Below are 14,956 nucleotides of genomic sequence, written 5' to 3'. Positions count from 1 at the left end.
CATGTGTGTGTGCATTTGTGAATGCACACATGCACACACTCTCCAGCTGTCTGTTCACAGTCTGGGTCCTTTCTCTTTGCATCCAGTTGACAGGTTTACTCAGGGTCAAAGACCTTCTCAGCTTCCTTGGACTTCCGTCGCAGCATCCTACAACCCAATGCTCTGGACTTCTGCGAGCTAGGATTCTTCCCCAAGCACTGCCACAAGAAGTCAATCCTACCTCTCAGGGTGGCCAAGAGGGACAAACCCTGTCCTCTAACCACACACCATAAGAGTCTTGAGGGAAATTTTAGCCACTGCTGTGAGTCTTTTAGGAAAAAAAAATCTTTAAAGCCCCATATTTCAAACAGGTACTTTGCAAGCAACACTGGAATAGTTTCCTTGCCATTGAAACCCAGAGGACTCACCTTCAGACCGATGGAGGGGCCCCCAGGTCATCTGGTGCATAGCTTCATTGCTTCTCAGTAGCCGGAAGTCATTGCAACTCTGTTTTGAAAAGAGAAACCTCACTTTAGTCTCATGGTTCTTTCAGAGCATAAACTCCCTGTCTTGGGTTTTCCCCATCTGACCTGGATTGTTTGGTCCTCTAGAACAGGGTGTTGAGCCATTATGGGTGAGTCTAGATGTGGGAACAGGGGGCCTTAACAGGGCTCTGGTGGGACACCGCCTGTCTTAGGGTTTCTAATCCTGAGATGAAACACCAGGGGAAAACACAGCTTTGGGGGGAAAAAGATTTTGTCTGCTTGACCTATCTTGGGTCACAGTCTACTGAGGGAAGTCAAGAATAGAAGCAGGAGCTGAAGCAGAGGCCATGAAGGAATGCTGCCTATTGGCTTGTTCCCCGAGGCTTGCTCAGCCTGCTTATTTATACAGCCTGGACCACATGCCCAGGGGCGCACTGGCCTAAATGGGCTGGCCCCTCCCACATCAATCATGAATCAAGCAAATGCCCTACAGAGTTGCGTACAAGGAATCAGATGTAGGCATTTCCCTCTTCTAAACAGCTCTAGCTTGTGTTGACTTGACGTAAATAAACCAGGGCACCACCTAGAGCATGAGAGACACATAGTAGGTACACAGAGAGGAAAGATGGCAGAAATATGAGCCTCTAAGCCTTCCCTAGGACCATACTTTAACCGCACAACCCAGAGTTCCTACTGTGTCCTCCAAGGGCTCAGCCAGGCCTTCAAATTCACTGCCTGACTCATTGGTATGGTGCAGTCCTCTTTCTGTATACCTAGCACACACCACGGTCTTCCAAGAAAAAGTTGGCACCCTAACCCAGTTTTCTAATCCTGACCATCTTAGTTAGGGTTTCTATCGCTGCGACGAAACACCATGACCAAAAGCAAGTAGAGAAGGAAAGGGTCAATTTGGCTTACATACCCAGAGTCACAGTCCACTGAGGGAAGCCAGAGCAAGAACTCAAACCAAACAGGAACCTGAAGCCAGGAGTTGATGCAGAGGTCGTGGAGGAGCACTGCTTACTGGCGTGCTCCACAAGGCTTCCTCAGCCTGCATTCTTATAGAACCCAGGACTGGGAGCCTAGGCACAGCACCACCCACAGTGGGCTGGGCCTCCCCTGTCAATCACTAACTAAGAAAATGCCCTCCAGGTTTGTCTACAGCCCGATCTCTCAGAGGCATTCTCAGTTGAGGTTCCCTCTTCTCAAATTACTACAGCCTGGGCCAAGTTTACACAGAACCGGCCAGTTGACCTTATTTAAAAAGATGAGCAGGTTCTGTCTCTAATCCCTGGAGGTGAGACCTAAAACAGGGATCTGGGCACATAAAAAATCAGGGAATGGCAAGGCCACAAGAGGCTGGGTAAGGCCATGGCAGAGTCTACTGCGAGCTGTGAATTCCTGGCTCACTCAGTAGTGTTTCTAATACTTTAATGGCCCAGTTGTAGTGGCTTTGGAAATGATTGGAACCTAAAGGGACTGGGTTGGGGAGAGGAGTGAGGTCAGGGTCAGGTTGCAAAGACTTAAGAGGCAGCAGTGGTCCCTGAAGAGACAACATTGCTGTAATCACTAGCCCATGCTTCTGAGGACTCATGGCTCCCCACACAAACTGGAGCATTCCCCCTCCCTGAGTATCCTGGGGAGTCAGCTGTGCCTGCAGGAGGAGCCCCTGTGTGAGGGAGCAGGATGGCTGAATTATCTGGCAAGGTGTCTCTTAGCCACACCCTGCTAATGGCCAAAGGCTTGGAAAGACCCCAGAGTTCCAGTCTGTCACCGTTGGAGATGGGTATAGTAGCAAGCACATCTCCCAAAAGAGGAGTGTAGTCTGGATGAAGAAGCAGATTATTCATAAACTCTATGTAAATGCTGCGCACAAGAAGAGAAAGAGCTGCTATGGAGGCCGAGAGCAGCTGATGCTCATTTCACCAAAATGGCATTAGGTTAAAGTAATGTTTTACACATAATCTTTAATGTCATTGGAGGGGAACGCTACCATAGCTGATTGGGGGTGGGATGACATGACTGGTTAGTTTTGTTGTCAACTTGACACACCTAGCAAGAGAGAACCTCAATTGAAGGCTCGCCTTGATTGGATTGTCCTGTGGGCATATCTGTGGGACAGTTTCTTCTTGCTATTTAATATAGAAAAGCTCAGCCCACTGTGGGCGGTGCCATTCCTAGGTCTGAACAACCCAGGGGCAGCAAAACAGTGAGAAGCAACCCACCATTATTCGAGCTCCTGAACTGGCTTCTTTTGATGATGAGTTATTACCTGTAAGTTAAAATAAATCTTTTCCTCCCCAAGTTTCTATTGGTCACGAATTTGATCACAACAATAGAAATCAAACAGGAAGAGAAAGCTCAGGAATGGCTGCAAGAGGTCTGAAGGGAAGAAGGGACAAGAGGGAGTTAAATGTGTGTGTGTATGTATATGTGTGTGTGCACATGCATGTGTGTGGTATGTATGTGTGCATGTATGTTTGTATATATGTGTATATGTGTGTACAAGTATGTTTGTATGTGTATGTATATATGAGGATGTTGCATGTGTGTTTGTATATATATGTATGTATGTGTATGTGTGAATTTATGCTTGTGTATATATATATGTGTGTGTGTGTATGTGTAGTATGTCTGAGTTGTTATATATGTATGATGTATATGTGCATTTATGTGTTTCTATATGTATGTGTGTAAATGTATGCATGTATATGTGTGTTGTATGTCTGAGACATGTGGGTATATGTTTATACATGTATATGTGTGCGAATGTATGTAAATGTATATATGCATGTAGGTGTGTATGTATGATGCAAGCAGAAAACTGGACCATATGGGGAGGAAGGGGAGATGGGACAAATAAGAACAAAGCATAATAATCAATACATATGAAAATGTCACCCTGACACTCATTTCTTTGCATGCTGACCAAACAGTTAACAGCAGAAACCCAGGAAAAACATGTTTGGCCTGTATCAACACACCCACAACATGCCACTCCCTGTCCTGGGCCCTCCTTTTAAGCTGCATGCTTCTGAGCACACACACACGCATACGCACACGCACGCACACACTGTGTTCCCCTGCATGGGGCCGCTCCTCTACCCAGCAGGAAAGCCCCTCCCCCGGGAAGATGGAGGCCGCGCTTACTATCCTGCACGAGTTCCTGGGGCTCTCCATGCACACTCTCAGCTTGCAGTGCAGATAGACAATGGAGTTGTTGATGAAGGAGAAGATTCTCAGCTTGAACTGGGCCTTGCTGGAGTTGCCATTCTGGATCACACTGGTGTAGGTGTTGGGAACAGGGCAGCTGAGGGAAGGAGCCTTAAGTCAGGCACGGTTCTTGTGAGCATCTGCCTCTCACAGGCATCCTACAGCCTCCTTGGGAGTCTCACAGGGTGCTGCCTCATCTAGCACCAGGTCACTCAGAGTTTCCCTGGATTCTAACGGGTTCAATTAGGCAATGGGACTGGGCAAGGCGGCGTGACCTCTACCTGTTGTTGATGAAGCCGAAGGTGACCGGGTCCTTGGCGTTGCTGGAGGGGGTGGCCCAGCACTCCGTCAGTACGACCTTCAGACTGCTCTTCTGCCTGTGAAGCCCCACCTCAATCTTGATCTCATCGCTGGCAGACACACTATAGTTCTGAGGTATGGGAGAATCGCCAATGAACAACTGCATTTCCGTGACAAAGTTTCCGGTACCGTGGAGGTCTTCAATGACGGTGTAGACCCTGTCAGGGAGAGGCTCTGAGAAACCTGTTCGATGCAGTCCTTCCTTATGCCCCACCAAGGTAATTCTGGGAGGCACAGAAGTCAAGGAAGACCCCCCAGGTGACAAGAGGCGATACGTGCACAGCTGGCTGTGGCAAGGAGCCAACCCCTCTCTGTGTGGGAGGTTGCCCTAGAGAGAGGGGGTCATGATGGAGGTGGTAGATCTGAGGAGCTCAAGGCTGCTGCCTAGAAGCTGTTGCTGATTGGCCACAGAGAGGGTATCTGATCTTCCCCACTTAACCCTACAAAGGACCGGGGACAGAAACAGGGGAGCTGGCAGGTAGCACAAGTCCTGTCCACTTGTATAGTCAGACTCAGGAAAGCCTTCAGAGGATTGGCACCCCCAAAAGTCCTCAAGCAGAGGTGCTGGAGGCAGCCCAAGCTGTGTGGGTGCCAGGCAGGCCCCTCCCCCCATCAACTCACCCCCACTGTGGGGTGTAGCCCGAGGAAGTCAGCAGGTCATTCTGGAAGGCACAGTGGATGGGACTGAGGATCTGCAGGTGGTGGATGACACCCTCTGGGGACAGGTCATTCCTCAGCGTGGTCTTCACCACTGTGGTAGTCATGTTCTAATCACAAACAAATGGGATGTAAGTGATCTCCTGGGCCTGAGGGTGACCTGGCCCCAAATGCAGCTATTTTCCAGGAACTGTAGGATTGATCCCCAGAAGTGGAAAAATCCTGACAAGTGTCTCCCCGATGTCACCTGCTGGAGATGTTTATATTAGGCATTGATGTCTACCCCTCTCTAGTTCCTAATCTACACACCCAAAGGAGAACAGCCTTCCAATCACATATATGGCACCAACCTTGGTTCAACCTATACCCAACTACGTCATACTGTCTCCAATCAATGGTGTTCCCTTTTCTCTTAGCGTTCCGTTCCCCAAACGCAGCTGGACTGAACTGTCAAATCAGATATCTGCCTCCGAGAACTGAGGTGACCCTAACCTGCCATCTGCCGGTTCCTGCATTCGGTCCCTGTGAAGAGGTAGCGACTCCCTGGGAACAGCTTGGCATGCAGAGGGCACCTGAGCACTTGCCACAGCTACTGCTCTTACAGTTGGCATCCTAGTGAATGTTCCTTAGACACGGGAGCTCATGAGGGGCTGCTGGGGCTGTGTTGGGTCTCTCACAGTGGCTGCTCATTTGTGGACCACTAGGAAGTGGGGCCTTGGGGTGGGGGTGGGGCTCAACAAAATGCTTGGATCTTAGTACATGTGCTCTCTCTCTCTCTCTCTCTCTCTCTCTCTCTCTCTCTCCTTCCCTCCCTCCCTCTGTCCCTCCTTTCCCTTTTCTCTCTCTATTCAATCTCTCTTGCTCTATCTCTCTCTTTTCTCCCTCCTCCCCACCCCCTTTCTCCTTCCCCTCCTCTCCCTTTTTTCTTCCTCCTCTTCCCTCTCCCTTTCCTCACTTCCCTCTCTTCTTTCTTTCTTCTTTCCCTCTTTCTTCCCACTCCATTTGCCTTCCCCATCCCCTCTTTCTCCTCATTTTCCCCCTCCCCACTCCTTTTCTCCCTCCCCTCTTCTCTCCCTCTTTGCTCCTCCCCCTCTCTGCCTCCCCCACTTCTGGCCACCACCACAAGGTGAGCAGTTTTGCTACATCATGATCTTCAACCCAGAGCAACAGAGTCCACCAACCATGGACTCAGAACTAAAACCTCTGAGTGTGAGCCAAAATAAACCTTTCCCTCCCTTAAGTTGATTTGCCTCAGATATTTTGTCACAGTGACAGAAACCAGACTGGCACACATGTATACTCATACATGCCTATGCATAAATGTGTACACCTGTGTACTTGCACATGCATAGACATATACATTCACACACACACATGTTCCCACCTTTCCTACCTTGCTGTTTCATCCTGCTTGGGCAGAGCACACTCTTTTAAACCCTGACCCTGGCCAACCCCGGGCCCTTTGCACCCGAAGAGTTCTGCAGTGTGGGTCTTGTGCCCGCTGTAGGATTCCAATGTGCCAACTGTGACATGGGCCTGTCTGACTTCCTCCTTCGGGGTCTCTGGCTTAGACGTCAGAGGCCCAGGAGTGAAGAGCCCCCCCTGGTCTCCCTACCAGAGGCAAACCCTCCTCATACTGAGATCCCTCCCAGTGTGTGGCTCGCAGTCACATGTACTCACGCTCTGCATGAGGGTCCCACACTGGCCCCAGCCAGCCACCAGGAACACATGTGTGCTGTTGCTTCGGCTCACGTTGCAGGACGGCTCTCCCAGGTACAGGGAGGCCTCGGGTATGGCCTCCTGCTGCAGAAAGCTCTTCCGGATGGAGATGACCACCATCTCGATCTCACAGGACACACTAACGGCGTCTGTCAGGTTCAGCCTCAGGGGCAGGTCCTGGGGTGTGGGGCTGGCATCTGGCACAGGGGCACCCCTACTTCCTGCTGGGGTAGGGAGCCACTCTGAGCCTGGGGGCTGGGTGGTGTTGCCAGAAGAGCCACCTGCAGGTTCCAAGGAGACAAGGGCTCAGGATGAGGCTGTCTGGGGCTTGAAGGAACAGAGCAGACCTCTGTGCAACAAGGCAGCCATACCCAGGAGCTGCCAGCTCCAGCCACACTTTGCACAGACCAGGCTATTTGGTTTTCTTTGGTCCTCAAGTGCCATAGATGTGCTAGGCAGGAATGAGCAAGTAAGCTGCCCCAGAGTCTCTGAGGAATATCTCCAAGCACTGTCCAAAGGTGTTCCCTCAGGAGCCTGCACCCCTTGCTCCTGCCCTGGCTTCCTTCTTGACCCCGAGCTCACACCTTTGTAACATCCAGGGAACCCTGGAAAGGTCACCCACATTCCTGGGCAGCATGTCTCTCTCTATCACCCGTTTCTGCAGGCTCCCCCGTTTCAGCCTGTCCTAACTGCATGCTTGTACCCCAATGGCAGGTGCTGGCTTAGCTGACCCTAATGACCAGCTCCAACATAGAACTTCTTCATACTCTGTTTCCTCCAGGCAAAGTGGGCAAAGCAGGTCCCCTGTCCCAGGCACTGTTTACTTATACAGATGGTATCTCCCTCCCCTGGACACATATAAAAGAAGAGGGAGAGCCAGGTACACACAGATAACACACACACACACATACACACACACACACACACCCTACACATATATATACACACACAAACACACAGACCCTACACATATACATACACACACACACAGACCCTACACATATACATACACACACACAGACCCTACACATATACATACACACACACATGCATCCTACATATACACACACAAGCAGTACATACATACATATACATGCACATATATACACCTTACACGAGCACAAATACATAATATGCCATACCAAATACATACACAACACATACCTTTATGTATATGCATATATACCCTACATACATGGACATGCAAATACACACATATGCACATACACACAGTACATGCATACACACAATACACCACACCAAACACATACACAATACATACCCTACATGTATATGCAATATATATATACACATATATATACCGTACATGTATGGACATGCATACATACATGTATACATGTGCACACACATATGTGCACATGCACATACATAAAACATGTCTAGATCATTAAAAAATATGCCAACTTCCTTTGGACAAAGGCCCTTCTTTCTTTTCCCCTTAGGAATGAGCATCCTTAGGAGAGATGAAGAGACCATGTCCCAGAAAAGGCTTATGAAATTTACCATCACAGGATCTTCCAGAATATTCCACCTGTGAGTCAGGTCCTCCCCCATCACAGCTGCATGTAAAAGACCCAAAGGTGTTCCTGCATGTTCCAGGGGCACAGTCGTCCTCCCTCATGTCACACTCATCGTAATCTGGAAAGTATTGAGAGAAGAACAGAAGCCATGATGGGCCAGCAAGCGGCCCTGGGGTGGGCAGTGCCTCCAGCTGCATGCACAGACCTGCTGGGACAGTACGTCTCAGGAGGCAAGGTGGACATGTATCCAGACAGCAGGATACACCAATGTGGCAGGCTCAGGGCCAATTGTCATTTTTCTTCACATCTGAGGAGGAGGAGTCTAAATTTCCCATCACTCCCTGCTTTCTTCACGGTACATTTGCTAGGATCTCTTCATGAACAATATGACTGCCCAAAAAGACCCATGTGTTCTCAGCCCACCAAAGCCCCGGGTGACAGGGAAGGGACATCCTAAGACTTTTAGAAGGTTCAACCCTTAGATTTTTAACACTAATATGGTAGCGGTAAGAAAGACAAGGAAGCCACTCCGTGCTTCAGATGGACCCTGGGAATCTCCATGGGGAACATATCTTCCTAACCAACAGCCACAGCTGACTTTGATTGGGGCAGATAAGAGTCGAGCGCAGCCCCGGCATACCTTGTATGAAGGTTTTGCCTCTGACCACCTCCAGCATCGATGTGTTGTGTAGGGCAGTAAGGAAGCCGGCAGACACCTCCCTGACATCCAGGTCTGCCGTCATTAGCAAATTAAAGTCCACCACGACGCTGCCATTTGTGATGTCGATGATGTCCACTCGGATCCTGCCCTCGTCCATGTGCTGACGAAGCGTGGCTGGCAGAGAGTCCCGCACCTTTGAGAAACAGGCTGTGTGAGAAGGGCTGCCTGCTGAGGTCACAAGCCATTTTCCCTAAGAATAGATAGTCCCTGGTATTTTCGGCCTGGCAGCCAGGACAGGTTTGTGGCAAGAAGGTCCAAGTCTCAAATCAGTTCTTGGCCCTTGCAGCCCAGCCCAAATGTCTCTGTGTGTAGATGATGTCCCGAGGAGCCTTTTCCCACTACAAGCAGCCAACAGCTTGCCTATGAGATGAACAGGGGGCAATACCAGCAGAACTTCACCAGCACAGGCCTGTCACACAGACGCTCACAACGGCAGCTAACAGTCGGCTGCTCTTAGCTCCGAGGTAAGGAGAGGCTGGGTGAATGGATGGTCCTGAGGAAGAAGACTGCCTACTCCCTTCGTTTTTCTAGAACGTTTCTTTGCCTCTAATGCTTCAGAACATACCCTTGCCTCCTCCCCTCTTCTTCCTCTCCACCTGTTCCCTGGCTACTTCTGAAGGAGCTTCTCCAGCAGACAGCCCTGTCAGGACACACACATGGTTCCTGCCTCTGAAAGGCTCACTTTCGTCCTCTGTGTTTTAGTGCACACTCACATGACATGAACTACATCGTTCTGATCCAGCCCAACACAGTCAAAGACATGTAGTCTTATAATAAGCCTTAACAGTTCATTCGATTCAAATTACCCTGGAAGGGGCTCCTCAAGGGACTCTCAGAGAAACCCATTTTGGGGAGGGGGCAGTGCCCCACAGCATAACCTCCTGGCCCCCCTTTTCCTTCTCTAGGACACCCAAGGCAGAGAACCCTATTATTCCCCATCAGAGGCTTGGTATCGCCAACCCCCACACCTGTTGCCTTTGGGTGGCTCAGTCCTAGGCATCACCAACCCCACCCCTGCCAGCCTTGGTTGGCTCACTCAGAAAGCCACTATGCTTATCTTGGGGACTCCTGATTCTCAGCCCTCTCCCCTGATTTCCTTAGACAGATCTGCCAAAGCGTTGGGTCACCATTGAAACGTCACCATTTCAAAGTGACTTCCAGGCAAAGCTCTAGAAACCTGCTAGGAAACGATGAGCCTTTAGTCCACCACCTCCAGAGCTAGGCTTGGTATCTTGTGTATATGGTACACAATTGTTTTCTGCCCCAGGACACTAGACAAGTAAAGCAACTGTGTTCAAAAATGGGCCAAGGAGAAAACAGTTTTAAAGGGAGAGGCTAATCTAGAAACTGGGGACAGGGCTGGAGTTGCTGGGGTTTGGCCATCAAAGTGGAGAAGGGGCTCGACATCTGTGTTGTTATATACACCATCATTTGCTAAAGAGAGGGGACACATGTTATCTGTCACCTCTGAGGACTTGTACTGGCTGGTTTTGTGTCAACTCGACACAAGCTGGAGTTATCACAGAGAAAGGAGCCTCAGTTGAGGAAATGCCTCCATGAGATCCAGCTGTAAGGCATTTTCTCAACTAGTGATTAAGGGGGTTGAACCAGCAAGCCAGTAAGTAACATCCCTCCATGGCCTCTGCATCAGCTCCTGCTTCCTGACCTGCTTGAGTTCCAGTCCTGACATCCTTTGGTGATGAACAGCAATGTGGAAGTATAAGCTGAATAAACCCTTTCCTCCCCAACTTGCTTCTTGGCCATAACAGCGTTTTAATCAAACCAACACTAGGTGGCACTGTCCAGCCCCCCCTTACCCCCACCCACCCCCGTTAAAACTCAAAAGTCTCTGGCTAGGTTGAAATTTCCACCAGATAAATAAGATCTCTAGATTATACGTGTTTTATCTATACTTTAAAAAGTTATGCAACCTAGGGCTGGGTCTGGGGGAGAGGCAGAGGTGGAAGTAACGTGGAATGGGCACAGGGTTTCCACTGAGGGTAATTAAACATTCTGAAATTGGATGGTTGTGGTAGCGACAGATATTTGCAGAAAATATAGACCACTGGATTTAATACTTAAGACTGTCACACTATCTGAAATGGAGCTCAACTCTTAAATGTTCGTGTGTGTGTGTGTGTGTGTGTGTGTGTGTGTGTGCATGCCCACATGCATTTAGTACATACATATTACAGGAGGCTGAACCTAGGGTCTGGTGAATTCTAGGCAAACACTGTGACACACTTAATTATCTACTTTATAAATTTCGAAGCAAGTTTCCCTAAGTCTCCCAGGCTAGCCTTGAGCTTTCTCTGTAGCACATACAGACCTTGAACTTGGGACCCTCCTGCCTCCGATTCTTGAGTTGCTGGGATTAATCCTGATTAAGCACTTTGTTAGATATAGGTAGAGCTTTCTGCTCCACGGGAACATGAAACAAGATGCACAGGGGTGTGGCTTCTGCTTCTAGGCAGGCCTCAGCCAGACAGTTTGGGATGCTCAGATCTGCTGGAGTCTGGCCCAGCTTCCCCCAGAAACAGGTCATCCATAAGATTCCTAGTTGGAAGCATCTAGAATCCCTCTGCCTTCTTCCGGGGAGTAGGGCTGACCATGCCAACTCACCATTTTGAAGAACAACTGTACGAACTCTTGATGCTCACTGCTGCTGGCATTGAGGAGGGATTCCGAATACTTCATGCTTGGGATCCGGACTGTACCAGCAAGTTTCTGGGCCACTGCAGGATGTAGCAGGCATTAGGTCACAGACTGTCACTTTAGTGTCCCTGCTGCCTACAGGATCATCAGAGCTGTCCTGGTTCCAAAGAAGGAATAGTGACTGCTTGCTGCCCACAGACATGGCCCACCACGGCTGCAGAGGATGCGGAACCGCATGCAGCTGGCCTCCCTTGAGGCTTCACCACAAGCCGGGGAGATGATTGGCAAACAAGGACCGTTTGAGACCTGGAATAGCTGGATACCAAGCCTCTTCTCAGAGCCTGTGCCTCACTGGGGGCCTTGTTCAGTTAGCTCCTTTCCCACACTGTGGCTGTACCTCTCTGAAGTCTAACGGTGGTCCCACTTGGACCTGGCCTATTCTCTGTGACTCTGTGCGCTTTGGGGCTTCTAGAAACACATGGAACGTGAGCATAATCTGGAATGTTTCCAGTCACATCCTGGCTTCTGACATGTCAGTCTTCACTCGCATTTAACCCCTCCTCCAAACGTCTGTGGCACGCCTGCTCCATGTAAGGGGCCTGGGACATCAAGTGGGCATGACAACCTTCTCCCCCTGGTAACTTCAAGCGCACCTCCCAAGAGAACCTCACTCAGTCCTAAGACAAAGCATAAAGCTGTCCCACTACCATTCCTGATGAGCCCCAAACCCCATGTTCTTGGAGGGGACACTGTTGTCATTATACCCAGGGGCCAGAACCATGGCCAGTGGCACACGCAACTTGATGCAAGAGCCATAGTGACAAGGAGGGAATTGGTTAGAGCAGACATTAGACTCATCTTAAGGGCCACACAGCCATTACAGCTCCTTCCTTCTAGAGTGAAGGAGATCTTCAGAGGTCCTGGCTTGGCTCAGAATCAAGAGCTTTCCCTGCCTGACCATGCAAACCACCAAACGCCCTCTCCCCCAGAATGGCCACAAGCTGTTTTTGCCACATCTGAATAGGTCATCTTAGGTATCACCCCAACATCTAGACACAGCACCCAGTGTGTGGGAAGCTCCCTGAAAAGTGAAGACTGCCTACAGCATCATGCACATAGGACAGTCATGTGCTGGGAAAACATGTCAAGAAATAATGAAGAGGAAAAGGGGGTGATATCTGACTACGTAACTGCGGGAAGGACTGTCTCCCATGTAATGGGGTCCCTGTGATGTTATTCAAGTGCTACCATGGCCTCACAAAGTGAGCCAGGTGCTTCTATGCTAAGGGAATGGACACCCAGTACCCCACAGGCAGGTCCTTCTCTGTCCAACCTTTCATGCTTGTCTGTTTGTCCAGAGATCCTCACCTGTCCGCACTTTCAGCTCTGTTCTGGCACCTTCTTTCCCACACACCTTAACCACAATCTCCACCAGGTACAAGGTTCCGGGTTCTAGACCTGACAACGTCACATTATTGTTCTTGGTCTCCATAGTCATGGCTGGGCCCCGAGGAGAGACCAATGTGAGGCAGAAGGCAGGGGAGAGGCGGATGTCTGCCGACCACTTGAGGGAGAAGCTGGTACTGGTCACGTTAGAGACTGTGATCTTCCCAATGGGTCCAGGAACTGGGAAGTGGGACAGGAAACATTGGCATTAACATTGATCCTCCTGCATTGAGGGATAAGAAAAGAACTTCCGAAGGCCCAAAGTATAATACTCATAAAGCACAGTGTGCGTGTGTGTGTGTGTGTGTGTGTGTGTGTATGTGTGTGTGTGTATGTGTGTGTATGTGTGTATGTGTGTGTATGTGTGTGTGTATGTGTGTATGTGTGTGTGTGTGTGTATGTGTGTGTGTATGTGTGTGTGTGTGTATGTGTGTGTTGCCAGCCAACTGTCATAACCCCCTCACAGAGACAGTACCCCTGTGCAGGGGACCTTGCTGGACCCTTAACTTGGCTTCTTAGTGGAAGCCCTGTGTTGTGACAACAGGAATTGGTTCCCAGGATATTTCGTTCCAGGGGATAGTTCATACCTAGCCCTGGGGTCCTAGGCTGCCTCAAACCACTCTTCCTCTTCAGGTTCTGGGTGGCTCCTCTACAAGGTGGTCTAGCCTAACCCTTTTCAGGTGTCCTAGGGCAGCCATTGATGTTGCTGGCTCAATAGTCCCTCTGACAGGGAAGTCTCTGACTCCTGTGGGATAATCCTGGTGCACGTGAGTTGGTGAGCAGGGTCCCTAGAATCCTTGTTGTGCCTCAGAGGACGCAAAGAAGGAGTTCACCCCTGACGGTGGCTCAGTTTGGGAGAAATCCACAGCGGAACCAGCATGGTAAGTTGACCAAGGGGCAGGGGGTGCTGTCAGCTAGGCCTCATGCGCCTCAGCCCACATGCTGGTTGGAAGGGTCATTTATTCCTGGGCGTTTAGACCTGGGGACAAGCTAAACCCTTTGTGTATGGCCTGGACCAGCTGGGGGTTGCAGTTCAGCTGTGACTTTATAGAAAGCTGAAGTACACATGGGTGGGCACTGAAGGCTGGGAGACTTCGGGCTGTATAAGCACTAGAGGTTTAATGTGGCTGGGGTGAGGAAGAGCGAGAGGGTGTAACGGGGTCGGCAGGAATCTGGGATGCTATAACACCGGTGACGAGTGAGGGTGCAGTGCTGATTGGGATTATGGGAAGGGGCTGCCGAAAGTCCCCCCTCCCTCCTGCACATCTTCTACCTCAACTGTTGAAAGCCAGGGGTTCATAGGAAAAGAGAGGCAGAGATAAAAAAGGAGCCTTGCTTCTGACTAGACCAGACGCCTGCTGCCGAGGAGGGCCACACTCTTCTGTCTGAACCCACATGTGTTCGAGATGAGAAAGCACAGCCTACGTTTCTGGCAAGTCTGACATCAGGGCTTACACGGGCTGAGGTTCCAGCTGGGGTCCCTGCCCCCCAGATGACTCACCACAGGCAGGGGTCTCTGGGACCGATGGTGGGCCCGGGTAAGAGGAAGGTCGAAGGTCTTCATTCTGCCATCTTGTGGAGTTCAGAGGTGTCTCCCAAGTGGGACTGGGATGCCACACAACATAGCCCGTAGGTCTAGCGGTCAGGAAGGGTGGGTCTTTGGTGATGTATTCCTGCGACTCTCTAGTGATGTTCGGGGCCAGGGTCACATTGGGCACCCTCACACTTTGTCCTGTGCTATACTGCCTGACTGTGCTGCCACTGTCTCTCCTAGATGAAGGCCCTGGGGTCAGGTGTGGCCTCCTGCTGAGGTGCTCCTTGGGCGCTTAGAACCTGGTGACAAGTAAAGTCTCTGGGCCGAAGTCTGTTATTCCCATACTAACAGCTGGGGCTGTGACCTTCGTTGTTGCAGACGGTCCATCTCCCGTGGGAGTCACCATGTCACCTGGTAAGATACATCCACTGTCAGATGCCAGAAACAGCCATCAGAGTCTCCCCACAAGCAAAAGCCACCCCTAGAGAAAGACACTGCATTGCAGAAAGATGTCCTTGACCCCCCTTGTGAGTCTGGAGAGATGACTTAGCAGCCAAGAGCACTTGCTCCTCTTCCAAGAAGAAACAAGTTCGGTCCCCCAGATTCAATAGGCAGCTCCCAATGCCCTGTATCTCCATCTCTAGGG

At 50.3% G+C, this 14,956-nt stretch overlaps 1 protein-coding gene across 1 annotated transcript in view; it reads right to left on the bottom strand.

Moving 5' to 3' along the window:
- Nucleotides 1-14,956, bottom strand: part of UMODL1 (uromodulin like 1) — a gene marked incomplete at its 5' end in the record, with an annotated part of 55,026 nt that overhangs the window by 7,595 nt on the left and 32,475 nt on the right. The window contains 12 exon segments of the mRNA XM_080938339.1: nt 408-486; nt 3,615-3,774; nt 3,959-4,195; nt 4,659-4,804; nt 6,375-6,694; nt 7,938-8,072; nt 8,595-8,808; nt 11,298-11,410; nt 12,699-12,956; nt 14,278-14,568; nt 14,571-14,617; nt 14,619-14,721. Coding sequence (XP_080794465.1) covers nt 408-486; nt 3,615-3,774; nt 3,959-4,195; nt 4,659-4,804; nt 6,375-6,694; nt 7,938-8,072; nt 8,595-8,808; nt 11,298-11,410; nt 12,699-12,956; nt 14,278-14,568; nt 14,571-14,617; nt 14,619-14,721 — 2,103 coding nt within the window.

This window comes from Micromys minutus (assembly GCF_963924665.1).
Source record: "Micromys minutus genome assembly, chromosome: 25".
In the NCBI taxonomy this organism is placed as follows: domain Eukaryota; kingdom Metazoa; phylum Chordata; class Mammalia; order Rodentia; family Muridae; genus Micromys; species Micromys minutus.
The sequence above is the reverse complement of the archived record's forward strand: the minus strand, read 5'-3'. Positions and strand labels throughout refer to the sequence as shown.